The 27,531-nt window shown below is 44.0% G+C and overlaps 2 protein-coding genes, 1 long non-coding RNA gene and 1 other non-coding gene across 4 annotated transcripts; 3 read left to right on the top strand and 1 right to left on the bottom strand.

Annotated features, from left to right (window-relative positions):
• The first annotated feature begins 445 nt into the window (after positions 1-445).
• On the top strand, positions 446-3,249 carry LOC101759290 (40S ribosomal protein S4). The gene is made up of 5 exons (XM_004962238.3): positions 446-585; positions 1,620-1,697; positions 1,791-1,971; positions 2,066-2,163; positions 2,603-3,249. The coding sequence occupies exons 1-5, from the start codon at positions 583-585 to the stop codon at positions 3,029-3,031; spliced, it is 789 nt and encodes a 262-aa protein (XP_004962295.1). The 5' UTR covers positions 446-582; the 3' UTR covers positions 3,032-3,249.
• Positions 3,250-3,695: 446 nt separating this feature from the next.
• LOC101758633 lies at positions 3,696-5,030 on the bottom strand. The gene is made up of 2 exons (XR_002676844.1): positions 4,883-5,030; positions 3,696-4,219 (listed from the first exon to the last, which is right to left on the bottom strand). It is a non-coding gene; the product is annotated as an uncharacterized LOC101758633 (long non-coding RNA).
• A 2,888-nt stretch (positions 5,031-7,918) lies between these two features.
• On the top strand, positions 7,919-7,989 carry TRNAG-CCC. The gene has a single exon. It is a non-coding gene; the product is annotated as a tRNA-Gly (tRNA).
• A 17,084-nt stretch (positions 7,990-25,073) lies between these two features.
• LOC101776594 (PHD finger protein ALFIN-LIKE 3) lies at positions 25,074-27,284 on the top strand. Its single transcript, XM_004963769.1, has 6 exons — positions 25,074-25,299; positions 26,054-26,086; positions 26,204-26,429; positions 26,845-26,941; positions 27,066-27,158; positions 27,207-27,284. The coding sequence occupies exons 1-6, from the start codon at positions 25,074-25,076 to the stop codon at positions 27,282-27,284; spliced, it is 753 nt and encodes a 250-aa protein (XP_004963826.1).
• The last annotated feature ends 247 nt before the right edge of the window (positions 27,285-27,531 follow it).

The raw sequence follows: 27,531 nt of genomic DNA, 5'->3' as shown, positions 1-27,531 counted from the left end.
GTCTCGTGAATTAGACTCCATTTGTACAGTTAGTTTTGTAATTAACCTATATTTAATACTTCTAATTAGCATCCAAACATTCGATGTGACCTGTGCTAAACTTTAGCGGGTATCCAAATGGGCCCCGCTAGACCTTGGTTTTTGCTTCGATTAGTTGCCTAACCCTAACATAACACTTTTCATTCATGCCCTTTTCTTTTCAGGGAGGAAATAAGAACTGAGGATGAAATTAGAAGAGGAGGAAACATACATGGGCCTTGTGCATTTGTTGTGGCCTGGTGACTGACTTGTGAGCCTTCCTGGGCTACACAAATTGGTGGCAAACAGACGCCCATGGGCTCCTTTTCCCACTTGTGTTGGCCCGATCCAACTAAGAGCCCAGAAGCACCGCGTACAGATACAGATCCTCGCCGTTAACGCCGCATCCCACGGCTACCAGCTCCACCTCGGGCAATAAAGCTCTCCTCCCGATCCCGCGCCGTCGCATTCCCTAGGGTTTATCACCGTCTCACACCCCCCCCCCGCAGCCAGCTCGCCGCCGCCGCCCGCTCGAGCGCGGAAGAACCCTAGGCGCCGAGCAAGATGGTAAGATACCGCAGCCTCTTCGTTTTACTCTCCATTCCCTAGTTGTTTCTGTCGATTCTTTCTCTGATTTTCGGGGACATTTTCCCCCGTTGTGTTCATTATATGGTCAGTTCTTTATTCGATTCAGTGAGTCGCATGGTAGCCTTATGAATATGCGCATTGTATTGTACTTTGCCTGCTATGGTTACTTCGTGCGAGAGAGATTCGTTTGTTTGTTTAGTGCTTATGAGATCACGCGTTTCTCATAGTTAGCGTGTAGATAGAGTTTTCTTTCGTTTGATATCTAACTGTTTTAAGAAGTATCACAGCCAGTAAGATATGTAGATGGGAGATTGATTGCTGTACTGAACAGCACCTGCATAGATCTTGTGATGCCATGTTATTAATTTTCTCTCTCAATCTTATCAAGGCCTTTTAGTTTATATCAAGTGAATCATACTACTATCCAACAGTATTACTAATCTATAAATGTGATCGGACAGTGTTGCCTGGAATACTGTTTTTTATTCTTGTATAGGAAAAAAACAAGCGTTAGGGTAAAGATCTACTTTGACTGTCTATTTCAGGGTATGAAATGGCAGATGGTGCATAACTGACATTTTGAATTATTTATGGATGCCCATGTTCACAGAATTTAAACCTCTCGTAAGGAGCTATTGTATCAATTTATTTATTTTATCAGGATTCTGAGAATGGCTTTGCAGACCAATTTTTATTCTTGAAATTAATGTTCTGTTCTAGAGCTGAAATTGCGTGTTTGGTTGGTCCACTAATCACTGTTAATTCTATAACGTATTCTGCTAAGGAGCACTAGGAATTGTGTTTCTTTTCCTGTGAAAACCACATCTCATGCTACATGCTTTTCTGGCCATTCCATTTGAAGATGTTCATGGTGTATAAAATCATTTCATCCTTTATTCCGAGTGCAGCAGCTTGTGCAACTTCTTTTTTTATTTGTGCTTATTATCACTTTCAGCTGAACACATCATTTTATTTGTTGTAATGTTTAATAATTTTCTTATTGTTTTATACAGGCAAGGGGTTTGAAGAAACATCTGAAGAGGCTCAATGCTCCTAAGCATTGGATGCTTGACAAGCTTGGTGGAGCATTTGTATGTTCATTCATCTTAAACTTGTAATGTGAGGTTTAATCACTTACTGGATAATGCTTTATCTTTGCTCAATCATGTTTTTCTGTTTTGCAGGCACCCAAGCCTTCATCTGGTCCCCACAAAGCCAGGGAGTGCTTGCCTTTGATCCTTATCCTCAGGAACAGGTTGAAGTATGCCTTAACCTACCGTGAAGTTATTTCAATCTTGATGCAGCGTCAGGTTATGGTTGATGGCAAGGTCAGGACCGACAAGACATATCCATCTGGATTCATGGGTAAGCTGCGTGCTGGATCCTGATTTTCTGTGCATAATGACAATGCTAATGCTATGGCCATCAGATTCAATTATCAATTACGTTTTTCCTGCAGATGTTGTATCGATTCCTAAGACTGGAGAGAATTTCCGCCTTCTCTATGACACTAAGGGACGCTTCCGTCTCCACAGTATCAGGGATGATGAGGCTAAGGTTTGTACTCATCACTGGTTCCCATAGTATCTCAGCACCAACATTGCCATAGAATATCTGGCACAAACTTACCACCAAAATTTCCAAGGCCTGTTGTCCTGCTCCATGGCTTGTAGTTTTTTTCCCATGTTGAGGGATGTGATTATATGATCATTTCTGTTTCTTCAACTAAGGAATTGAAGTTAAAAATCCGATTCATGTCTTCTATGCGAGATTCATATCTGGAATTATTTAGCTTCCCCAAAGCCTTTTGTTTGGCAGAGTCTATAACCTTCTGTGCCAATGTAGTTCCTTCACGTTTATTCTTTTGGTTACTGAAATCTAGGTTTTTTTTTCAATGTTTTGTTTCAAAATCCTATCAAGGTTATCTCTTGACCATAAAGCTAATGTTGGGAAAGACAAGTTTCTTCTTAGACTGAGATCTTTTCCTGTTTTGCAGTTCAAGCTTTGCAAGGTGCGGTCTGTGCAGTTTGGGCAGAAGGGCATCCCTTTCCTGAACACCTATGATGGACGCACAATCCGCTACCCAGACCCTCTCATCAAGGCCAATGACACCATTAAGATCGACCTGGACACCAACAAGATTGTTGACTTCATCAAGTTTGATGTTGGGAATGTCGTGATGGTGACTGGTGGAAGGAACACTGGGCGTGTTGGGGTGATCAAGAGCAGGGAGAAGCACAAGGGCAGCTTTGAGACCATCCACGTCGAGGATTCACTCGGCCACCAGTTTGCCACCCGCATGGGCAACGTGTTCACCATCGGCAAGGACAAGAAGCCGTGGGTGTCTCTTCCCAAGGGCAAGGGTATCAAGCTCAGTATTATCGAGGAGGCGCGGAAGCGCAATGCTGAGGCTGCTGAGGCTTGATTTCTTACATTTTAGGCTACAGATTGCTGCTGCTGAGGCTTGATTTCTTACATTTTAGGCTACAGAAAACCATTGCTGTAAGCATTCTATCAAAAGATGTAGACGTGCCTGCTGGACGCATGCATTGCCATGGGGCTGTTCTGAACAGTGAAGTCATGTGCTATTTTGAACCTTCAAGTAGTTGATACGCAATTATTTTTTGGTGCTTGTTTTTATCATTTGATTTCGTTTTAAGCGTTCTATGAAAAGATAAAGATGGTTCTGCTGGACACAAGCATTCTATAAAATCAGGCTAGTGTGTTTAACTCCTTGAAGCTCCAATCAGATCACGTTTACCTCTACAAGTGGCTTTACTGCTATGCATATTTCTGTAATTACCATCTAGATTGTTGCATGATAGAACTTTAGTATCCACTAGCCACCCTTGATATGGTAGAAACGGCGAGATTGTAGCAGCTTTTTTTTTTCGGAACTGTTAACAATCTGCACACCCGCTTTTTCCATGTGATGAAAATGAGTTTGTTTGTCAAACGATAGCATGCACTTATGCATGAGCTTTTAGTGTAAAGCAATGGAATTTCAGAGTTGGCAACGGCGACTCGGCTAAGGGTCCTCAATGGTCCTCCCGCATTGAGGACCACCAGCAACCAAGTTGAACGCTCAATTTATATGCACCACATGATGCATCAGCAGATAAAAGGCTCTCCAAGGAGTCAGAACAAGTCACTATTTTGTAATGCAAAACAAGTATCATTTCTAGATCATCAGGAGGCATGGCATCCATCCATACTACAACATAGCATTCTACATGGATATTAGCCAATATATCTACACAGAGGGTGACACAGGAAATGCTGGGTAGGATGATCCTTCACTGAGGCTTCTCGTAACTGTTCTGGTTCCTGAACTCTGCTATCTTGCTTCTGATCATCTCAGCCACATGAGGATGAACAAACATGTGTGTGGGATCGAGCATGTGCACGATGAACCTCTCCAATGCAGGCATTGAAGCATTCAGATTAACAATGAACTGTGCCATTGGAATATCGCTGAGAAGAAGAAATGGCAATAGTGCGGATTATAGACCCCCTCAAAAAAAAAATACTTTTCTCATGAGCTTACCAGGAGATGAACAACCACTTGATTGCATTAACCATCTTTTCTCTGCTATGGACAACGGAAAGTCACCTGATTGGCAGGTGACAATAATGTCAGTTGGAGCGGCCACCGGCTAGTAAGAAAAATTCTGAAATTTTTTGCCCGCCACAGCTACCCCAACCAACAGGTGTATATGTGTTCAAAGACAACGAAGTGACCCTCCTTGAAACACAGTTAAAGTAAGGAACCATGAAGATTGAAGAACCAAATGCCTCACAACATGGTCCTCATATTATGAGACGAGTCGTGATTTACAGAAAGGACCAACGCCTGAACCAACCGTGGGAGTCTATGAAAATGACAGGATAGGGAATGGTAACTTTCAGAGAAGTTGTACATTGCTATATATCTTATTCACCATGACACTAGCAACATTTGTACTTTTGAGCAGCTAGGACCTCACAATGAAAACATGGAAAATGGAGAAAAGGAATTTAACATCTCAGGAAAATAATAGTGTGCCCTCGTGCAGGATGGAATTAGCGTTGGGGGATGGGTTTTCAGTTAAACAGCCAACTTGACTGCTCATAGAAGCAGCCAAGCAGGTAAGCTCTATCTCCCGGTTCAAAATCCACGCCTAAAATGTAATAAACCATCGTGCAGGCTCTATCTCACGGGTGTCTCTTCCCCCGTAATTTCATCTTGCTAGGGTTTCTTACCAACGAGAACAAACCGTAAATTAGGATGGATTACCGATCCAATCCACGCGTTGTCGGAGATCTGAGTGCGTGCCCTTTTTCTCTTCCTCGGATGGAACCAGGAGCACCAGGTGTTTGCCTGGCGGCCGCCGTTCTACGGAATTAGGTGGAACCGTGGAAGGAAGGGGAAGGATGCCGGCGGCGACAGCAAAACGGGGAAGGGGAAGGGAGGAAAGCGGCGGCAGGTGGGCTGGGCTCTCAGTGAGGCCTCGGATCAGATTTTGGCCCAATCTCAGTCACAGCCCTGACAGACAACAGGCCGAAAGATTTGCCTGACGGGTCAGGCATGGTCGCAAGCCCATCCCACACGGATTTCCCGATAACCCAACAGTAGTCAAATAACTAGCTCAACATCTTTTAAAAAAAAGTTGGTAAATGTCAAAAAAATATTGATGGATGCAAAAAATGCTGGTGAGTGTAAAAAAATGTTGAGAAATAATGTTGGTAAGTGTAAAAGAAGTTAACAAAATGTTGGTACATATAAACAAATATTGGCTAGCGTCAAGAAATGTTGGTAACAATTAAAGCATATTTTGTAAAAAAAAATGTAGATAAATGTCAACAAATGTTGATGGATGTTAAAAAAAAAGCTATACATGTACTTAATATGGCTTTAAAGATAAGTTGCTTATCTACCTTTCAAAAAGCATATAGTAGCCATCTTTCACAACTTGATACTCATGCAGATCAAAATAAATGGACAGGATGAAAATTAATGGAAGAGGTGCTTCCACGGTTTTCTCGCGACATGCTGCTGCGGTTTGGGTGGAGGCGATAGGTGCCAATATGCATGTTTGACTATGGTGGGGAGGAAGATGGACGGATTCCTTTTTGAATTTGAAACTTTGGTTTCAATTTTCTTCACGCAAATACCTTTTAAATTTCATTTAAACCATAGTATTATTTAGAATTTATGCAATAAAGTAATATCCAATATTAATATTATTTTATTTTTTTATTTTTTTGAAAATCAACATTCGGAATATACCACTTCAACATTTTGAACGTACATATTCCACATTTTGAATATAGCGCTTCAGCATTTTCATATAATTTTTTGAAAAATAGTAAACTAGTTTATTAGAATTGTTGGACTAAGCTTTAATAAATATTTACTATATTAGTTTAATATCTGAATATACAAGGTCATAAATAACTAGAAAAAACAAAATAAAAGAAAGAAAGCTTACCTGCGCGATTGGGCTGTGGTGGCTGGTGGGTCAGCTTGATGGTGCTATGGCGGGCTGAGATTCCAGCTAGCGCGGTGGCTGGCTTGCTGCGTTTTCACCTGGAAGGCTGGAACCCAAAGCTTGTTCTTGCAACGCCAGAAGAAAAAAAGAGGTATGCTGACCCACCACGATCAATGCACCTTCGACTTGTCTTATCATGGTCATGGACGTAATCAGATGTAGGTCTTGTAGAGGACTTGTCCGCTGTCTGGCTCTGTCCTACTCTTCCGCCTTGGCGCCTTCCGCTGGCCCGCGCGCAACCCTGCTTACCTCCACTGATCTGCATGATATGACCGTTCAAAATTTCCAATGTAAACTAGCCAAAGTAGCGCCGTATACTGCACATGCAGTGGCAGAATCAGAAAATATGAATAGGGAGGGCCGGACAAGATCGTTTGCAATGAGAAATGTAGACGCTGCCAAAAGTTCTACCTTTTATTATTTGCATTAAGTTTTCATAACATTAAACATAGTTTTGGGACTCACATTTTATCTGGGAAAACATTAGGTGATCTAAAATTTTAGGCATACTATGTGACTTCATAGCATGCAAATCATTTTTTAGTTGTACCCATCATGGACTGAACCCCATTGCAATCTATTTCTTCTTGTAGAAAGAGTCGCGCTTTTCTTTCAGGTTTAATAACAATTTGCTTGAAACATTAGCGCACGATCTTTTAGATCTATGTGTTGCAAAAATTTAATATTTGAATCAGGAAGACAAATCAAATAGATAATGAGATTTGATGTGCCTACTTGCGCTGCCAAGGGCTGGATTGAGAGCCGTGTACATGAGCACCTTCTCTTAGGTCGGCGCATTGCCGGGCTGCCTGCAGTGTGCAGCCTTCTGTTGCTGGACGCTTGCTAGCATTTGCTGACTCATTTACTCAGTCAGCTTTGGTTGTTGACTACCTTCCTCCGTCCTTTTTTATTAAAAAAAAAGGGACGGAGGAAGTAGTTCAGACTTACATCCTCACATGCAGTTCAGCCTGGGTCCTTAGTTGTGGAGTTTGGAGGCTGGAAGCATGAAACAAAAAGTATGGTGGTGTACTATTATATCATGCAATATTGTTAGGGTTTTTCCAACAAGGGAGTGTCGAGCTAGTGAAGTTAATATTTTAATTAATGAACAATGTAAAAATATCACAACTAACTCTTGATGAAGAGCTAAGCTCACACGTGTCCTGATAGCAGTAGTAGTGCATATATAGCTTCCATTTTCAAGAGGCAGAGGTGGACAATTAATATAAAAATTTAGAGGATTACTTTATACCTTTTACAATATTAAAAATGGGTAATTTAGATATAGACATAGGAGGAGGATATATTAGGTTATTTTTCATAAATAACAACAGAGGTGGGTATATTATATCCATTGATTATTATTGTGAATGGATATTAGAGTTACATAATTGATGGCTGGATGTCTACGCTTCCGTGAGAGTTTCTAGGATTTTTCAAATTTTTTTACGCATCTAGTGAAGATTAACATAGGGATCCATTTAAGGTAAAACGACATGTTTAGAAAAAAAGGATTACTACACAACCTTTTTCAGGATACCTCCATAAATCTTTGTTTCAGACACCCCACCATTACTAGCGAATTTTAGTACATGAACCTTGAAAACTCATAAATCCCGTAGAGGCGTATCAAAGTACCTACGATCATAAACTCATAAATCCTTGCGCTCATCTCTACGGGGCAGTACGCAGTTATGCACGGAACTAGCGATTGCGAAACCAAACAGGTGACTAGGGAAATTGCAGTTAAATAATACTTCTAAACTGTGTTTAACAATTAGGCGCATCTGGTGTAGTGGTATCATAGTACCCTCCCACGGTACTGACCGGGGTTCGATTCCCCGGATGCGCAGTAGGCTTTTTTTTTTTTTTTTTTTGCCCCCCGCTTCCAAACTGACTACAGGATACAGGAGTTAAAATCGCAGGATGAAACTGATCGGAGCCTATGACCAACCGAAGACGTAGTCGAGAATGTAGAGGATGCCCAGAGAGAGCGGGTAGAACATGCAGGCGACCAGGCAGGTCCAGAGCGGGAACGTGTTCCTGAAGCTGGTGAAGAGGGCGACGACGACGCAGATGAGTTCGCTGATCAACACCTCCGACGAGAAGTCCCACGTCAGGTTACGGAAGTAGACCAGTGCCAGGAACACGCCGAGGCACAGCGTGTTGTTCATCGTCATGCCGCCGTACACCTGAAAACAAAAAACACCCCAGTGCCAGGAACACGCCGAGGCACAGCGTGTTGTTCATCGTCACGCTGCCGTACACCTGAAAACAAGAAGCATTGGTAGACTGTGGAAGAAATACCTATAATACTCTTAAAGGTTTGTGGGTGTGTTTATATGCAAATTACTCGTAACAAAATAATGTATTCACTAATTCGCATGTAAATAATTATTTTAAATAAATAAATAAATTTATATGTTCTTCGTCCATTAAAGTGATTAGTCCATATAAATAGAACAATATCCATCAAAAGTTTCATACAATGATGCCATCCCTCAACATTACTGTCCTCCTCTCGCACTAACCAAAGTATCAGCTATCCTAGTACGAATGATATTCATGGTATCTTCATTTTCCACATTGTCACTCTTATCTCCTTGTGTTTGTCTCGTACCACTTGTATGTTGTACCAAGTAATCATCATCATATCACATCTCTTGAACTCCTTATCACACAAATTGCTGTTATGGATAAAATTATGCAATACAAGAGAAGCCATAATGATATGCTTCTGAGTACGAGGTGAGAAATTTGCTATGCCCTTCAAAATACGCTATTTCTGCTTTAAGACTCTAAAAGACCTTTCAATGATATTACGAAGAGATGAATGCAAGAAATTGAACATCTCGTACTTTCCTTGAGTAGGCCCCGAACGCTGCCAAAATTCTGGTATATGGTACGTGCTTCCTTTGAAAGGCGCAAGATACCCAATTCGGTTTGGGTAACCCGAGTACACAAGATAATACTTTCATACAAAACCAAGTTAGTACCAAGTTAGTGAGGTACATAATAATACAAGTATTGAGAACTTGATGAATGAACCATGTATACCTTTAGGAGGCATGGGAAATAAAGGAAAATTTGCCAATGCATGGTTGAGGATACGTGTGTCATGTGCAGAACCTAGCCACCCGGCAACCGCAAAGGTGAACCTCATGTCAAATTCACAAATAGCTAGCACATTCTGAGATGTATATCCATGATGGCATGTGTGGTTAACTACTTCGTCCACTGGCACAACCAACCATCTATTGCTCCAATTGCGCCTTTAAAGTATGGCCAAAAATAGTCCTCTCTCACCCTTTCATGCTTCGTAAAAAAAGTAGGATCTCTCGGCTTAATGTTGTCCTTAGCTAATTTGCGCAAACACTTCAACACTTCATGAAACTTCATGTGAACTATTGCCCATTTCTCCAATAGCACCAACATGCTGAGCAAGTTCAGCTAGCAATAGTATTCCTTTTATCCTCCTTTGGCTACATCTCCTAATCTATCATCCATCTACATGAGGCATTAGTATATTAATAATTAAATACAACAACTTTCATGACAATACTAAATGAAGAAGCTCAACATAACAAAATAATAGATAAATAATGTTTCACATCTCCAGGCAAATTATGGTTCAATATAGGGTAACTTATTTTGGTTCAACATAGGGAAATTGTTGTCACATATGACAAGAAAATAATCTGATAAACATGGAAACAAATCAGTGGCGCTTCATCATCTCCTTTTCTAGTTCCCTCTCAATCAAATTGAGTCTTCCTTTAGTTGTTTCTAGAGAGCTAAAGAGCTCTCTAAATTCAAGCTTAACAATTAGGGAGGCGGCTGTGTACATTTAGAGCAGTTCCTTCTTGCACCCCACATTCTTTCACCATCTTCATGGTCTCTGCAATGGTAGGAACTGGGTTGGTTGGAGGAGCTGATGATGCTTCAACACTTGTGGAGATCCTCTCTGCAGCATTTTCTATCTTCAAACAAGTATTCTTATACAAACGAAAGAATGGGCTTTTCTCATCCTCCTCTTCAACACCAATAGAGGTACCCTTGCATTTCCTTTTTCCTAGGTTCACTGTCATATTCTTCTATGTAGGTTTTGGTACCTCATCCACATCCTCATCACTTGCCTCATTGGAGGATATATCTCCAAGATAGGATGCAGAAGACCCACTTACATGTGCCTTGCCAAACAAGATATGCAGGTCATCAAGGAACTTGGGTCCTTGTTTTCGAAACTTCACATGGTGGCATTTGATTCCTTTCTCACGATTGTTGCATCTCTAAAATTAAAAAAAATTAGCAAGGCAACAAATAACAAAGAATGGGAAGAATATATTTAAAATGACAACATAATTCTTACAGCAAGGTGTTCGTTCCACCATTCTTCTAAGCAGTCAACAGTTCATTTTGCCTCATCCCATCCAAGATCGGTGGTACAATTCTTGAACTCCATAAATGTTGAATACTCCTTTTTCAGAAGATCTAACTTGTTCTTCAATTGTTTTTTTGTTCTCCTATCACCGGATTTTTTTGCAAACTTGGAAACAACATTCTTCCAACCGGTAGTAGAGAAAATTCCCATCGGCCTATTCCCGGCTTCAATCTCTTCTTTGCAAGCATCAATCAAATGCCTTAAAAAAGCATCACCTCAATCTGCCTTGTCACTCATTCTTCAACCAACCAAAAATATTGTTTGATTCAATTCATATGACTAATGAAAGATACTATGACTTCAATAAATTATAAGAACAAGAACAAAGTGCTAGATTCCACATCCCTCACATGTGAATTACAGTAATTATAATACATAGTCAGATAGTCAGGTCTTGTTATGTAGTTTGACATAGTCCAACAGTAACACATTCATGTACTAGAAAACCATACTCCATAAGACCATATCAGGAGCACATATGCCATTTTTATTTCCTTACCAACAAATCAAGCAGTGGAAATCATATCACCATATCCTAGTGTCATACACTTCCACAAGGATAATCTGACCCATTAGTGAAAATCCATCCAAGTGAGGACAATTGCTAGGGCATGAACACATCAAACATGAGGTGAATAAATCGATTTAAGGTTGGCTAAACAGTAATCTCAGTCAATGTTTACAATGGAGATAAATCACACAAGCAGCAGAAATTTTTGAACTAAGAAACAACTTCTTCTACATTTTACATCCACTCAATAATCTGTGGTGTTTAGACCACAGGCACATGAGCAAATCAGAAAAAGGATTCATACCTCGAGGCGCGGCGGGCGACGACCGGCGCTGGGCGGGCATGTCGAGCGGTGGCCGGAGGCGGGCGGCACGGTGCGGCGGCCGGGGGCAGGGTGTGGCAGGTGACTGGGGGCGGCGACTGGATTAGGCAGCAAGTGGACCGGCAAAGGGGGCGGTGGGCCGGTGACCGGGAGCGGAGGGAGACGGTCCGCCAGGGGCGGCGCTCGAATGCGGGAGGCGGATGGTTGTGACGGAGGACTGCGGGAGAAATGGATCCAAAAAACGAACCGTTACCTTCATAAACAATGGCAGGTTGGTAATTTTTTACCCCAAAAGCACTTGAAAGCAAGGGGTGGTGCTTTTGCATTTGTACTAGAGCAAAAGCATGTACAACTTTTTAGCCCCAACCAAAGGCACCCATAGAGGTGTGGTGGAACCGCCCTAATTAACTTAGCTAAAGCACAATTAAGTCACCTGACACGCGATCATATGCTTTAATCAAGTTAACTCGGCAGTCCGTCGGATTTCATCCGATAAACCACTACACACGACCGAGAAAGCAGAGCTCACACGAAGGTGAGTGGTTCTAGAGAATACAATAGATCATCCAAGTTAAACAAGTACATTAACTTATTACAACCTCAGGTTCGAAATTCAACAAAGTTTTTAGAGTTCTTAAGCAGCAGAAACAAAATAACGAGCGGAAGCTAGCATTAGGGTCGGATGTCATGACGAGGCTGATCATGACATCAATGGTCCCTGCCCTCGCCGTCCGAGGAGGGATCCCACTCGACTGTCCACCCAGGAGGAAACTGGGGAGGCAAGTGCCACGGGCAGCAAACTCAGGAGCTTCAACATTACCTGAAAAGATTTGCCACAACAAGGCTGAGTGACTACGCTCAACAAGACTTAACCGACCGGTGGTACTAATCCACCAACTTCTAGACATGCAAGCTTTCTGGCTGAGGGGTTTGTTTTTGCCAAAAGCAACTACGGTAGGTCCTTACTTTTAATATTTTAGCCACAGGTTCTAGGTTCATTTACCAATCTAAGTTAGCAGATATACTAAACAAGCAAAAGTTTCCAAGCAATTTATGACAAGCATTCATATTAACATCACCATCGAGTTCCATCTTTACTCAGTGTAGCATAGCGATCAAGTAGTCCCAAACTGTGAGAGGCAGACGAATCGATTCGAATTTCTTAACCATGCATGGCGAACCTAATCTCACGATATCCGCGCACCACAAAGTTCTCTTCCTTTGTCGACCGTCCCCATCAATCCCCAGACCTGTGTTGGACCCACTTCCCTTGGTACAAGGCTCCACAGACCCGGCCTCTGCCGTTCTGTGACCGCACTTGCCACCACATGCGGCCGCAAGGGAACTTCATTCCAGAGACAGTGGATCGAACCGCTCACGTCCTGGTTCAATCAGGTACTAGGCTTCCCCATCCCATACTAGGTATGAGATTAGTACTTTCAAACACTTGATCAAGAACACCATCACTTTCCGACCTTAACAATTTTTCACGTAGACAGATGAGGTCATCCACCGACCACCAAAATAGTTCACGAGCCCTGCCCTGTCCATCATCCTTATAGTTGTAGCAAACAGAAGCAAGCAACTCCTATAACTTGCGAGTGACAGGAAATCACTTGACTTTTACCGAGTCCTATTTAAGCAAAGCAGCTACTCGGCCTATCATACTAGTGTTCAGATCAAATGAAACTAAGTCATGCATCTATGGTTTCAATCAACTCCTGGAACGTAAATGCACACACATAACACAAGAAGGCATGCACAAGTTTAGAAAAACTGGGTTATGCTTCGGGGCTTGCCTTCAAGCGGGGCGGTAGCGAACTGGTCCTCAGTGAGCACGGGCTCGACTCCTGCAGGTGGTGGCTCAACTACGACTTCATCTTCGGGCACCGGGTGAAGCTCGTATGTGCCATCACTGAGGTTCAGCTCTATACGAAATGCAATGCAAGGGTGAGACACTGAGATGGTGATTTCAACAGCAGTGCAAAGATTTAACCCCAAAACTGTAGCAAAACTACAGAAAAAGGTGCGAAACCCACTTTATTGGATTCTACTCAGAATGAGGATTCCAACCCAAGTGATTTCACATTTTGTTGATTTTTCGTCGATTTAAGGTGTAATTTCCAAGCTTCTGTCGATTTAGAACAAGTTAAAAGAGTCGGATCAGGAAAAACTTATGATCAGACCCTTAGACTTAAGGAAAGACTACACCGGGGTCCTCAGATTTAACACAGAGGAGTCCTCGGAATTTTACACAGATACCCTCGGTCAAAAAGAAAAAGACACAACTGAGCCCTCGGGCGAGGCGGACAACACTCGGGCGAGTTGGGCGAGACGGAAGGGGTCGGGCGAGACAGAAGGGGTCGGGCGAGATGGAAGGGGGTCGGCATCTCACCTTCGATCCCACTGATGAGGTCTCGGGGTCGGGAAGAACCAAGCCGAGGCGAAACGAGGAACAACGGTGTTTCGGCGACGGCGGGGTCCGGCGATGCTCTGGTGGCAGTGGTGCTTCTTGTGGACAACAAGCAACCTCTAGAGCTGCGCGAGAGGAAGGCAAAACGACTGGTGGGGTCAGCAAGGTGCGGTGTTGGGCGGAAGGGGGAGCTCCATGACGAGCTCAGGCGGTGGCGCTTGGGCGCGAAGCAGAGGAGTGTGCGGTGGCGAATGCGATGGAGAAGAACAAAGCAAGTATTGAGGCAAAGGCGGTGGTAGCGAAGGGAACTCCGGTAAGAGGCTTCGGTACCCCTTTTATAGCTGCGTAGAAATATTCGGAGGAAGGAATCGAGCTCGAGCAGGCGTGAGGATAAGATCAAGGGAGAAGAAGTGCTCTGTCGCGGCAGCGATTGGTCGGCGCCTCCATTGGCCGGAGAAGCGGAGCTCCAGGGACAGGATCCTCTGGGCATTGGACAAGGGAGATAGCGTCAGGCAAGCGTGGTTTTGCTGGGCGGAAGGATTGGCAAGGTTGAGTGTGTGTCTGGTCGCGTCAAGCGCAAGATTGGGTGCGGCGGCTCGGCCGGTGTGCGACAGTGGTGTGGCGTGCGAGGGAAAGGAAGACGCAGGCGCCATTTGGGCGAGCGGGCAAAGGCGTGAGACGATGGCGATGGCATTGGCGGACAGCAGGGAGGGAGGGGCACTGCAGGCGAGGGCACTGCAGGCGAGGTGACAAGGCAAGCGGTGTGACGCGAGCAGGCGCGGGGCTAGCGGCTCTACCGGGGCACGCTACTGGCAAGGCAGGGGAAGGAGCTGTCACTGCGTACGCGGCGGTTGGCGAAGACGGCAGCGTCGCGGGGCGTGCGTGTGGGCATCGCGACTGAGGTGTGACGGAAGGGCCGAAAGGTGTTAGGACGCTCGGCCGGGGATTCGGGTGAGACGGATGTGCGTGGGAGGCGAGGCGGTACCGGCGCGACAGCGGCTGGTCTTCGGTCGCAGAGTGGCCGGGGCGACGGCGGAGCTGCGGGCAGTGCACCCGGTCCGGCTGGCGAGGTCTCGGGCGAGACGAGACGGAACGGAGGGGTCTGCAGGGCCCTTCTGTGCGCGACTGGGAAAAAGGGCGCGTTGATCTATCTTGTCGCGGCCGGTGACTGGGCGAGGTGACACTCGCTGGTGGGGTCGCGCCGCGCGGCGGTGGTGCTTTGAGCACGGCACACGCGCGCTCTGGCGCTGTCTGGCCAAAGGATCCGCGAGATCCTCTGCCGGGCCCACCTTCAAGCCTCTGGATCTCCCGATTTTCAAACTGCGCCACGTCGGCTCCCCTTTACAAGAGTTGTAGTACACCGATTAAGGTCCAACTTTTGTAATTTGATCAAGTTTAAAAACACTGTGGATTGGGAGATTCAAAGCTCCAAATTTTGGAGGAACACCGGTTTCAGGACTTAAGGAAAAACAATGGTTTTGCTGATTTTCCGGGGTCGGGGCGGATTTGAGCTGCAGATTTCGGAAGCTTAGGAGGTGAATTGGACCAAGGTCCAATTAGCAAAGTTGTTGTAGGAACTTCATTCTCCAACTTCTACAAAAGGACTTCCTGATGTTCTGTTCAACTTTCCAAAGATCAACCTGCCTTAAAGCGCTAGGTCGGGCTGATTTTCCAGACTTTAGCCGGAATGGCTAAAGAGGCTGAGTTGACCAAACTCGGAAACTTTGACTTGGATTTTGAAGGCTTTTGGGGCAGATTTCAAACTTGCTCCTTAAAGAAAAGTTGTTAAGGTCCCGAAGCTCTAAAACTTTGGTATAGGGCTCAGCTCAAGATGACATTGGAAACCTCTAATTAGAGAACCCCAAAGCTTGGACTTTGCCTAAAAGTTGTCAAAGCTTTTCTCTAAGCACAAGAACTTTCTCTTAAGATTAAGACACCGTTTAAGCACTCAGGCTGTTACAGAGAGGGATGGTTCGGGTCAACCATCTGTCTGGCGACAACGCCGGTTGGGCTGGCGGCAAGTGCGGCCGGTGGCTGAACGATGGTGGGAGGTGAGCATCTGCGGCACTGCAGTGCTGCATGCCAATTAGAAATAGATGTTTCCGCCATTTGAGGAGCGGGCCATGCCATGATCCGACCCTAGAAAATGGAGCGTGCCTACAAATCTTTGTTTAGTACTCCTTTGTCTTAAATTACTATTTGTTTTAGCTTTTTTAGATACCTTGGTTTTACTATGTATCCTGACGTACATAACCTATGTCTAGATACATATGTATCTAGAAAAGCTATAATAAATAGTAATTTGGAACAGAGGGAGTAGTGTATTCACTACCGGAAACAGTGGGTTTGCCGAGTGCCCAAATATTTGCCGAGTGTATTCTATCGGGGCACTCAACAAAAAAGTTATTTGCCGACTGCTAACAAAAAAACACTCGGCAAAAAATGCAACACATGGTAAACAGATCAAAAAACACTCGGCAAACATTTATACTTGGCAAAAACGTGCATGGACACTCGGCAAATTTTGGCACTCGGCAAAAGAGGAAAAAAACACTCGGCAAAGGGAGCCACTCGGCAAAGAACGTGCCATGTGTATATCCGTTAGTATGTTTGTCGAGTGTCCGTTAGTGGAAACACTCATCAAAGACTTACACTTGGTAAAAAAGGAAAAAAAGCACTCGGCAAAGGACGTGGCACGAGTCAATCCGTTAATATGTTTGTTGAGTGTAAATCTGTGGCACTCGGCAATTAATTTTATTTTTTTTTCTCTTCTGACCTTGAAACTTTTGTACTCTCAATATACAACATGTGGTATTTCATGTTATAATTTGGTATATTTCTGGATCTATTTGCTATATTTAATTAATTTATTGCATTTCTAGGAATTTTTTGGTATAAGTCAAATTGGAACTTTAAGTATTTCAAATAATAGAATAAAATGAGTAGAAAAATAATATTCATGTTATTGAGTCCAGTGTTAGGCCTTACCCATGAAATGAAAAGAAATTTTGAACATCTTGTTCAGAAAACACGACCACGAACGTGTGGCCGATTGATTTTTAAATTCTAAAAAATGCAAACGAAGTCTGTAAATCATGAGATTTGTCATGATGTAATAATATCATACATGGAAGATGTGGTAAAAAATTAAGAAGGTTTCACACAATTTGTCACATACGATGTTTACAAACTAAAGCATCTCAGAAGAAGAATCGTAGCGTTGAGAACATAGATTGAAACACTTATGGAAACCAAAGCATCTGAGTAAGATTTGGAGTCAAAGTGACGGTCGAATTAGGGTTTGACTTGAAAAATTTTTGTATAGGCAATAAAGAACATAGATTGTTTCATGTGAAATTTTGGTAATATTTTGGATCTATTTGATAATTTTAATTTATTAAGTGCAATTATAGAATTTTAATTGATATAAATTAAATTTGAGCTGTAACTGCATAAAATAATGGAATAATATTCGGAGAAAAATCATATATATATATATATATATTGTTGAGTCAATTTGAAGGTATTTTTAATGTACATCAAAAAAAAGAAAATACGTTATGGAAAAGAAGGAAATGAAATAATAATTAGTATATTTGCTGAGTGTCTAGAGTTCGGGGCACTCGGCAAAGATGGGTTTGCCGAGTGCCGTGATCTGACACTCAGCAAAGCTGTGGTTTGCCGAGTGCAGCGATCTGACACTCAACAAACCATGTTATTAGGTATATAGTCCTTAGCATTTTCTTCAACCGCCGCCACTCACCCACACCCGTATCCGACGCCCTGCGCTCCTCACCCGCACCTGCCATCACCTCGCTCCCGCGCCGCGCCCATCGCCGCCACTGTGCCACGCTCATGCCCCGCACCCGCCGCCACCTCCCTCCCATGCCGCACCTGCCACCGCCCCGCACCCGCTGTCGCCGGCCGTCCTCCGCCCCACGCCCGCGCCATCGGCCATCCTCCGCCCCGCCGCCGTCCGCTATGCCCTCCCACTGTCCCGCCACCGTCCACCCCATCCTGCCGCCGTTGTCAGCCACCATCCGCCGCTCCTTGCCCCACCCTCCCGCCATCCCGCCACTATCCTCTTGCCCCGTCGGCCCGCCCCGCCCTCCCGCTGCCGTTCACTGCTCCCTCCCACCGCTGTTCGCTGGTTCGTGCCATGTATGTTGTGTATGTTGTGTATAAGCTATGTATGTTGTTGTCGGCCATCGTGCCTTTGATTTTTTGCAAGTTGTGGTTACCTCACTGTGCAAGGGAAGTGCTGCCAAAATTTATAATTGACACTATTATTTTCCTTTGTTGCAAGAGAGGCTATTGCAAACATCATTCCCCACCATCCTAGACTCGTCACTTTGCCCTACAGCAAGGTGAGGCATCCTATACCCCTCTTTCCATATGATGTGAAATATAGGATGTTTGTATATCATGTAACCTAGCTAGGCATCTCCTGTTCGAAAGAGATACGGTTGGAAATATGCAGATCTTTGCATCTCTATAACCGTATATGTTTTGAATTGTCCACATTTTTTGGACAGCCCGAGGATGTATAGATGGGGTTACTTTCCATGCTCTACTTTGATTCAAGATAAATTTTCAGCAGCATCTCCCTGTTGTTCTCTAGGTACACAATCTCCCTACTTGTATTTGTCAGGATGTGTATTTGGAGACCAGCGGGGAGGTGCTACTGAAATTCTATCTCGGATAGGAGTAGAGTATGGAAACTAACCCCTATCTACACATTCTCAGGTGGGATTAGGACCTATCTTCACCTAATAGATAGTATAGGAACTTTTAGATGCAATTGATTTTGATATTACTTGCTAATATGTTAGAGGTGCATGAACGTGAGTCGATGTACACGGGCCGCTCTCGTCAGGGTTCGTGGATCGATGAATGGATTCAGAAGATCGATACTTTCTTGGAACTAGCATTTGCAAGGGTTAAAGGACCACGTGTCACTTGATGTCCCTGCAGTATTTGTGCAAACTCGTGTCGACAAACAAATAAGGTCATGGGTCAACATCTTTGCAAGAATGGATTTATGGCAAACTATACCCAGTGGAATCTACCATGGTGAATCTGATCGTGCGAGAGATGAGGTCGTGAGACAATGCATCGAGGATTATGATGCCGAGGTAGGATACATGTTAAATGACTTTCATGAAGCACTACGAGGCGCGTGTCCAGGCCATGATCCAATTCCACGTGGAACACCTTGGAGAAAGGGTCACTAAAAGGGACGCTAGAACCATGAAGCTAACTCGAGAACAATACCTGCAGGTAAATATAGAACATTAATACTTATTATGTTTGAGATTAATTACGCTTCATTTCATCTTCTTATATGTCATATACTTGATGACGTAGGTGCCTCCGTGGTGGTGCGCCCACGATCTGTAGTGTTGGGCCCGGATCGTGAACAAGTGGTGCGACCCCGCGTGGAAGGAGCATCACAATGCTTGCCGGGAGCGGCGTTTGATGATGAGAGGTCCACCACACCATCAAGGCAACCTCAGCCTCTTAGGATACACGGCTAGATGGGTACGCAAATGCATTTATTTATTCTAACACTCATATCTGCAAAATTTCTAATCATATTGCTTTTTGTTTGCAGTCAGCGGCAAATGGTGGCGAGCCTTGCTCCCAGTTCAAGGCTTATGCTTTGGCCCACAAGGGCAAGGTGACGGCCGGCATCACCTACAACCCGGATGACCCGCCCTCGGCGTATAGCAACAAGACCGTCCACAGTCACCTCGATGGATACGCATCGATGGCAAGGGTGGTCCATGGCACAGATTATGATCCGAGTGCACATGACCTTGATGGAGAAGTGGTCATGAGGGCGGGAGGAGGCAAGAAGCATGGCCGGTTCTGGATTGGCGACGCACACCCGATATGGCCTATACTCCCTCCCTCTCTCTCAGCTTCGAGCATAGAGCACGAATTCCAGCCCGACGATACGCCCTCGGCCAGACTCTACACGGTTCCTGATGGACGAACTCCAGGTTATTTCTATTTTATTCATCGTTCATTGATTTTTACATACTTTTGCATTGCATTGTAACATTGGGATGAAATATTGTAGGCCCAGCTGGAACAAGAAAGGAGGTGACGGGAGGAGCTAGAGGCATCCATCGAGCAGAGGTTGTAGGCCGAGCGGCAGAGGATGGAGGCAGAGTGATTGCAGATGTTTGAAATAATGAGGGGTGTTTATGCTGCAATCGGTCAACCTCCGCCAGCAATGCCAGTCCCTCCTCCTCAACCTGCTACAAATACTCGACCCGGCACTGTGAGTCACTTCACAACCTTATAATCACCATTTCTAGTTTATGCAGAATCAATCTTTTCTTCTTTGTGATGTGTGTATGTTTCTAGTTTCTAATTTCTAGTTTATTTCTAGTTTGTAGTTTAACCTTGTAATCACTGTTTCGTTCTTAATCACTATAACTTAGCTACTCGTAGTTTCCATAGAATTAATCACTATTGCTAGTTGCTAGTTTATTTCTAATACTTTTATGTTTCGTTCTCAATCACTGTGAATGATTTATCTCTTCTCCTTTGTACAGAATCAATCAGCGGCATCGAATGAGCCTGGAGAGCAACCGTGGTCACAGTGACCACCGTGACTCCATTTATTTGCATTTATGATGAGCCTGGAGAGTGACTGTAAACTATGTACTTGTGATTCTAAAGTTTATTTGCATATATTTGTGATTATGAAGTTCATTTGCATTTGTGATGTGGTCGATATATCTATATGAACTGCTTGTGATGCCTATTGTGAACTATCTGTAATGGATGTGATGTTTATTTGAATGTGGTACATGGCTGTGACGGAACCAAATAAACTGGTTATATGTGGCAGCTTTGCCGAGTGTTACACTCGGTAAAAGGCCTATTTGCCAAGTGCCATGCAAAATACACTCGGCAAAGAGGACATGTGACAAAAATCTGTATATTCTAGGACTAAAATGGCCATCTTTGCTGAGTGTCTGTGTCGTGACACTCGGCAAAGAGGCCAAAATCTATACATTTTGGGGCTAGTCTTTGACGAGTGTCATAGCTGTGACACTCGGCCAAGTGGCCTTGTTTGCCGAGTGTCCGGGCTGGGACACTCGGCAAACAAGGTATGTTTGCCGAGGGTTTTTTTTTCCGTGGACACTTGGCAAACAAGGCATGTTTGCAGAGTGCCTGTGCTGCTGTTAGACACTCGGCAAACACGCTGTGACTGTCTTCGCACCGTCATGTTGCTTTTTTTTTGGCCGAACGTCGTTTTTAGCACTCGGGAAAGTTTTGCCGAGTGCCCGATAAAAAACACTCGGCAAAGAAACTTTTGCCGGTACTGTGTATGCCGTGTGCTGTTTGTCACCTTTGCCGAGTGTTTTTAGAGCTTCGCCGTGTGCCGTGGACACACGGCCAACCTACTATTTCCGGTAGTGATTATATGCAATCCTCGGTGATTAACTTGATAGGTACTGCAGTACGTCATCGTTTTAGCACTTGAAAAAGAAATTTGCAAAGCGGGTTATTCCACCAAACTTCCTGTATCACCCGAAACACGTTTGACTCCGTTCCCTCCTATTTTCAGGACAAGAACTATCGCATCGTCATGAGATTTCTGGGAGACGGATCATGTTAAGTCAGTACGAATGTGATACGAAAAATCCTCTTCCATTCTTACCGGCTAGGCTAATCCTGATGTGGTCACCTCCTGGGAAAGAACCTGTCTACGTCGCTACGCTCAAACACCGCTAGGAAGGGAGCCACCTCGGGGCGTGGTCCTTTCTTCTCTTGCTGATCTTTCATTGATAGTTGTGCGGAGCTGAGCATCTTCTATTCGCTGGGATCAAGCTTTCCTCTGCAGGGGCCTTGTGCACTAAACCTCCTACGGGCGGTCCTTCACATATTCCTCCCAAAGCGATGGTGGTTTGACAAAAATGCCGAGTCGAAATAGTAACAGAGAAAAGTATGTTAGTATCTCGAAACACCAAAAAGGGGAGCTAAAATTAATCTGTTTAAAACGGGAGCCACAGTGCTGAGGATAGGAGGATTGGGATCAAAATCGTTTTCCTCTTTCCGATCGAGTACAAAACCATTATAAATAAACAATAAAAAATTATATTAGTGCCAGTTCGCAGCAAAGAATAGATGATTCGGCTGCTGCAAAACCGGGAATCTACAGTGGACGGAGTGTTCATTTTCCCCCCACTCGAACAAAATGTTGCATCCTAGCTTCCTCACCCAAGGGAGACATTCGGAACAAATTTATACTATATCAGAAGAAGAGCACTACATACCATGCGGACTGCTTACTCTTTAGGTTCTAGGGATCTTCTAACTTGTTCTTTACCTCATGCTCAAGACAATCTCATTATATGGAGTGCGTCGGATTTCTCCAATTGTCAGAATAGGCAGAAGCAGGCTTACAAAAAGGCGAACCCCCACTACATAGTAGGCCTTCGCTCGTATCTCCCCTTCCCAACCGGAAAGTTAGGCCCTAGGACTTCGCACACGGAGCAGTGTTCAAGTCACTGGAGTAAGGAAAAATACCGGAGGTGGCCGGTAGGACCGGTATATTGCTTTTCAGCTGAAATTTCAGCCGAAATTTTTGAAATCGAGCCAGATTTTAATGATACTTGAAGCTGGGTCCAAATACCAGCCGAAAAATGATAGCTAGGTACCGGTATGCTAGTTTACTTGGTTTTGACTATGAAACTCAACACTAGGCTCACCTCATCTGCCACCATACCAACGAGCTCAATACCTACTGCCACACGGAGCTCAGGCGCCGCAGGTTGGGGAGAGCTTCGGGTGCCACCGCCACTATTGACCTCTCCCACCACCCGGCGGCGAATGATGTAGTGGCCGCCTGCCACCTGGGACAGCTTGGAGGAGGGGGGGGTGAGGGAGGAGAGATGAAGAAGATAGAGCAGACATGTAGGTCCCACTGCCACACGTCTTCCGCATCAGCAAAATTAAACCACCAACTAAAACATTCTAATGGTCAAATATGAACGGTTTTTGTTAGTTGGATGGTCTAAGATTCCTAGTTTTGGCTAACTCGAGCGATAGTTCGATGGTTAAAAATGGACTTTCCTTTTTTGTTTAACATGGTATATGAAATCTAACTAACCACAAACTTAAACAAGAATAGATGAATATGGTGGAACCTTTTTTTATTAATAATATAATCTGCATTATCTCCCTACGTACTCCAAAGATATTGACTAGTACTTTTTATTACAAAATATTTGTAAAACATAGTGAAATTATGCTTTTATGAATCTACATTTGAAACAAATCTACTTGCACCATCTTCATATATGAATTTAACATGTACATAATGGTAGTTTATAGGCAAATAAGTTTGAAACTATTGATGACTTAAACAAATTAAACAAAAATGTCACTTGTTTTGTGACTGGAGAGAAAATACAATGAGTTAAACTCATACAGGCTTTTCGAAAAACCTTCTAGCTGTCACTAAATTTCTTCTAATGAACCGATTCTTGCCTGACGCGAGGTACATATTTATTGAGGGAAAACAATTTATTACCGTTCTTTAGGGGCTGTTTGGATACGAGGTGCTAAACTTTAACAGTGCAACAATCGGGATGTTTGGATGCTAATTAGGAGGACTAAACATGAGCTAATTATAAAACTAATTGCAGAACCTTGTGCTAATTCGCGAGACGAATCTATTAAGCCTAATTAATCCATCATTAGCAAATGGTTACTGTAGCACCACATTGTCAAATCATGGACTAATTAGGCTTAATAGATTCGTCTCGCGAATTATACTCCATCCGTGCAATTAGTTTTGTAATTAGCTTATGTTTAGTACTCCTAATTAGCATCCAAACATCCGATGTGATAGGTGTTAAACTTTAACAGGTGTTTCCCAAACACCCCCTTAGTTGTCAAATGTAAACGAAAGTAGAAGGAAATGTTGATAAGCTATATGCCTCGCAGTGCATAGCTGCTTCTTGGAGCCATTCGATGCCATTGCAATTGTCCCTCGATGTGTTGATGCCTGAGTGCTGGCTCAGACTGCTCAGGTGGCGCTTCACATTCCAGCTCATGTCCGTGTTGCCATGCAGGAACAGGAGCGTCATACCTACACACAGAATACAACGAAAGATGCGCCCACTCACTTAGTTTGGTCGTCGCGTCATTTCATTGAGAAGGAAACTGAGATTAATCCCACAGAGCACTCACCTGGCTCACATTTGTGAAAGAATCATCTGCATGAACATACAAGACTACCATTAGATAGTGCAAAAGCCCAAGATTTTCAGGGACAACAGCTAACATGAGATTTTTCCAATATCGCAGTTTTATGTATGTACATTTGTTTTCTTTAAGGTGAGTGGCAGGATCTCATCTGCCTTTGAGCTAAGAGAGAAAATAAGTTTGTTCACAAGCATAATGCCTCCTTGGGCCGAGAAAGCCGAGATCGTAGTGTTTAATGTATACATTTGCACAAGTAAAGAAAAGCACAATTATACTACAAATCCTTGTAGAGACTGTAAATAACTAACAAAAAAGAACTAGGGTAGTGAGTTTCAACATTTCCTTCTTAAACTCTTAAGAAGAAACAAAATTTCAGGAATGTGACCAAACAGATAAACAGTCATTCGGTGTTTGGTATACCATGTTATTTCTTATCATGTTTATGACAAAGTTCTATTTTTTCAGAACGTGAAGGCAGCCAAGGAAAGGATTATACTTAAATCAATTACGCACATCAAAATATCCATACTCTGTTGTCTAAGTGCATAAAATAAAGCCCGTGATGTTTCTTCATATAATTGCTGTTCACATGAAGTCAAAACTTATTAGAACATGAACGCACAAGTTCCTGGGAGACAAGAGAAGAAGAAAATAGAGAGAGCAAGTAGTAGCAATTAACAACAATTCAATCGGCACGGATGAAGGCTGCACGGCGGATGGTGAAGTTCCTGAATGCTTCCTGTGGTGACAGAGACAGAGAGGGAGAGACTGACGCCGTGGGCCAGGGCACGCGCGCGGCCTCTCCGTGGGCTCAGCTGGACGCGCGGCTCAGGCAGCGGTGTGCGGCGACCGAGGTTGTCAGAGCCTCAGAGCAATCCCCAAAACCCTACCTACCCCACGGGCCCCACACCAACCCCTGACGCCGCAACTCAGATCCAATCCCCAGCCCCAACCCTCACTCAGTTCTCCTCTCCGTTCCACCGACCAAATCCTCTCTCTCGCTCCGCAGCCGTGCCATGGATGTGCATCCATACGCCGCCGATTCCTCCTCGCCGCAGGCAGCCCAACCCCTCCGCGGCCAGCAAGACACGGTGGCGCCCATGGAAATGGAAGCGACGCCGCCCCCTGCGGCGCCAGTGCCGCCGCCGGCCATTTCGAGGCCGCGGTACAGCGGCACCGTGGAGAGGACCTTCCGGGATTTCACCATCCGCCGTGCTGCCCTCATCCGCGCCGTGACGCAAGGTACGTTAGTTTCGCGATTCAGGTTGAGGGCTGTGCGTACGTGCTAGCTTGTCAGTGTGTACTCGGTTGCTAGGGTTGCGCGTGCTAGCTTGTCAGTGTGCCCGTGTGCGTGCAATGGGTGAGGTGAGCATCCTGGAGTAGACCAATAGAGTTCATTCGTATCGTTGATCCTGGTGGAGGTGCTAGGGCTAGCTCCAGGCCGCGTGAGCACCTGTGAGGTAGTACTACGCATGTATCCAACGCATCCAGAGAGCTTCTATCTTGTCCCTCCAGTGATGTGAGGAGCATCTGCAGGGAGAATATATACCAGCAAAAGGTTCTAGCTTCGCATGAGCCATAGCTCCTCTTTCTCGTTGTTGCTGGTTGAAAGTACATACAGTGTCCTCTTGGCCGCCATGCATTACATGGTCTACCGTACCAATCCAGAATATATTGTGTTGAGGCTTGCCAGTTTTGTCCACCACTGCACGCATAGCAGCTCAATGACATATCCAATGATAATTTGGTTGGATTTCTTACAGTTTCACTGTGAAAATGTTCGAGCTTAGTTTAGTATTTCCCTTTATTCATTTCATATGTTGGATCTAAATCATTATTATTGTGTAACCTTATGTTTGTTAACACATATATATCCCAAAAAATGATTATGGCTTCTGAATAGTTTAGGCTGTAACATTTGAGCAACCTTATGTTAACCCATATCCCAAAATATTTACCTCTGACACTATTAACACTGGCCTTGTGTATCTTGCAGATGAGAAGGTGTTATTTCGGAAGTGCAACCCACGTGAGTAGCTTGTTGAGACCAAAATCATACCGAAAGCACAAGATTTTCTTAATTCTCGAGTTCTTGGTGTAACCAGTTGTTTTGGATGTATTTGTAAATTTTCTCTTCTGCACATAGGTATGGAGTCCCTTTGCCTGTACGGCAACACTGATGGGAACTGGGAGGTGCTGCCCCCGAAGTTGTTTGCGCCATCATCAGGGCAGCCTGAACCAAAGCTCGGCATCAACCTGGTGAGGGATAAGATGCGACGCCTAAAGTGGCTTCAGCACATCTCCGAGCACTCTGACGCATGGCTCATACGTATCTCCTTCTTCCTTGCTGCAAATTTGGAAGCTAGAGAACGGTATTTCGTGTTACTTTTATCATTATCTAGCTATATGCATCACATATTAGTATTGATATTTGTTATCTAATGCATCACATAGAGGATACATGAGAAGAGTTAGAAAGCTAGAAGAATGTAGTGGCATGTAAAGTTTCAGAAAAATCACGCGGATTATTTTACCTAATTAATGTAGCTAGGTAGTTTCTGTCAAGCACTTAAATCAGTTCATTGTATGTGCAGATATATTTGTAGTTTAGTCACCTTTTGCATTTATATAAATTTGTATCATGACAGTGTTATGTAGCTATTTGTTTATATGGTTGATTGTATGTGCATGTGGACGTTGTGAGCAGCTGTTTGTTTCAATTCCATATGTCCATCATGAATAATATCCTTGTTTCTAAATACATAATTTGATCTTTTTGTTTAACAGACAGCGCTTATTCACTATGATTAGCTCGCTACCAACTGTTCAGGAAACATTCATTGCTAGTGAGACCTATCGCCGCTTATGTCATCTGGAAAACATGGTAAGTTGCTTCTGTTGAAAGCTAAGAATCTGTAAATTGTGTTGTCCATGCTCGAGTATTACACAAACTTGAGTTTCAATTTTCTTACTCAAAGTGATGTTGGTCATTTTCATTTGGTGAACAGATTGATGAAACTAAGGATGAGGACGAAGGTTGTGGTCCGTATCCAACTTTTTGCGCAAGCTGTGGTGATCGCTACCTTGCAAAAGGATTCTGGGTCCGTTGTACCCTGTGTAAGTGCTGGTCCCATGGGAAATGTGTGAAGGTAAAGGTTGGTCAAGAAGAGCTCATAAAGAACTTTGAGTGCCCTGAGTGCTGCGCTGAGAAGAGAGGACATGATTAGTTATGCAGATCCAATGCTTCCAGATCAATGAAGCAACAATAGATGTGCTCTTCAACCTGAGGTCACATGCCGCTAGTAGATGTGATCATGTGAACTATTCTAGACATTTATGATTCCATATGAATTGTTTGTTTGGGAGAAGGATCTTCTAATAAGCTCTGATGATGACAACGGTGACATCTTTGATCCGCATCCCTCGTGGGGCAGGGGGTTGAAAAACTTTACCGGATTTTTGTATTGGCATTGG

This window comes from Setaria italica, chromosome III (genome assembly GCF_000263155.2).
Source record: "Setaria italica strain Yugu1 chromosome III, Setaria_italica_v2.0, whole genome shotgun sequence".
NCBI lineage: Eukaryota > Viridiplantae > Streptophyta > Magnoliopsida > Poales > Poaceae > Setaria > Setaria italica.
Note: the sequence above shows the minus strand (reverse complement) of the source record. Positions and strands in the feature narration are given on the sequence as shown.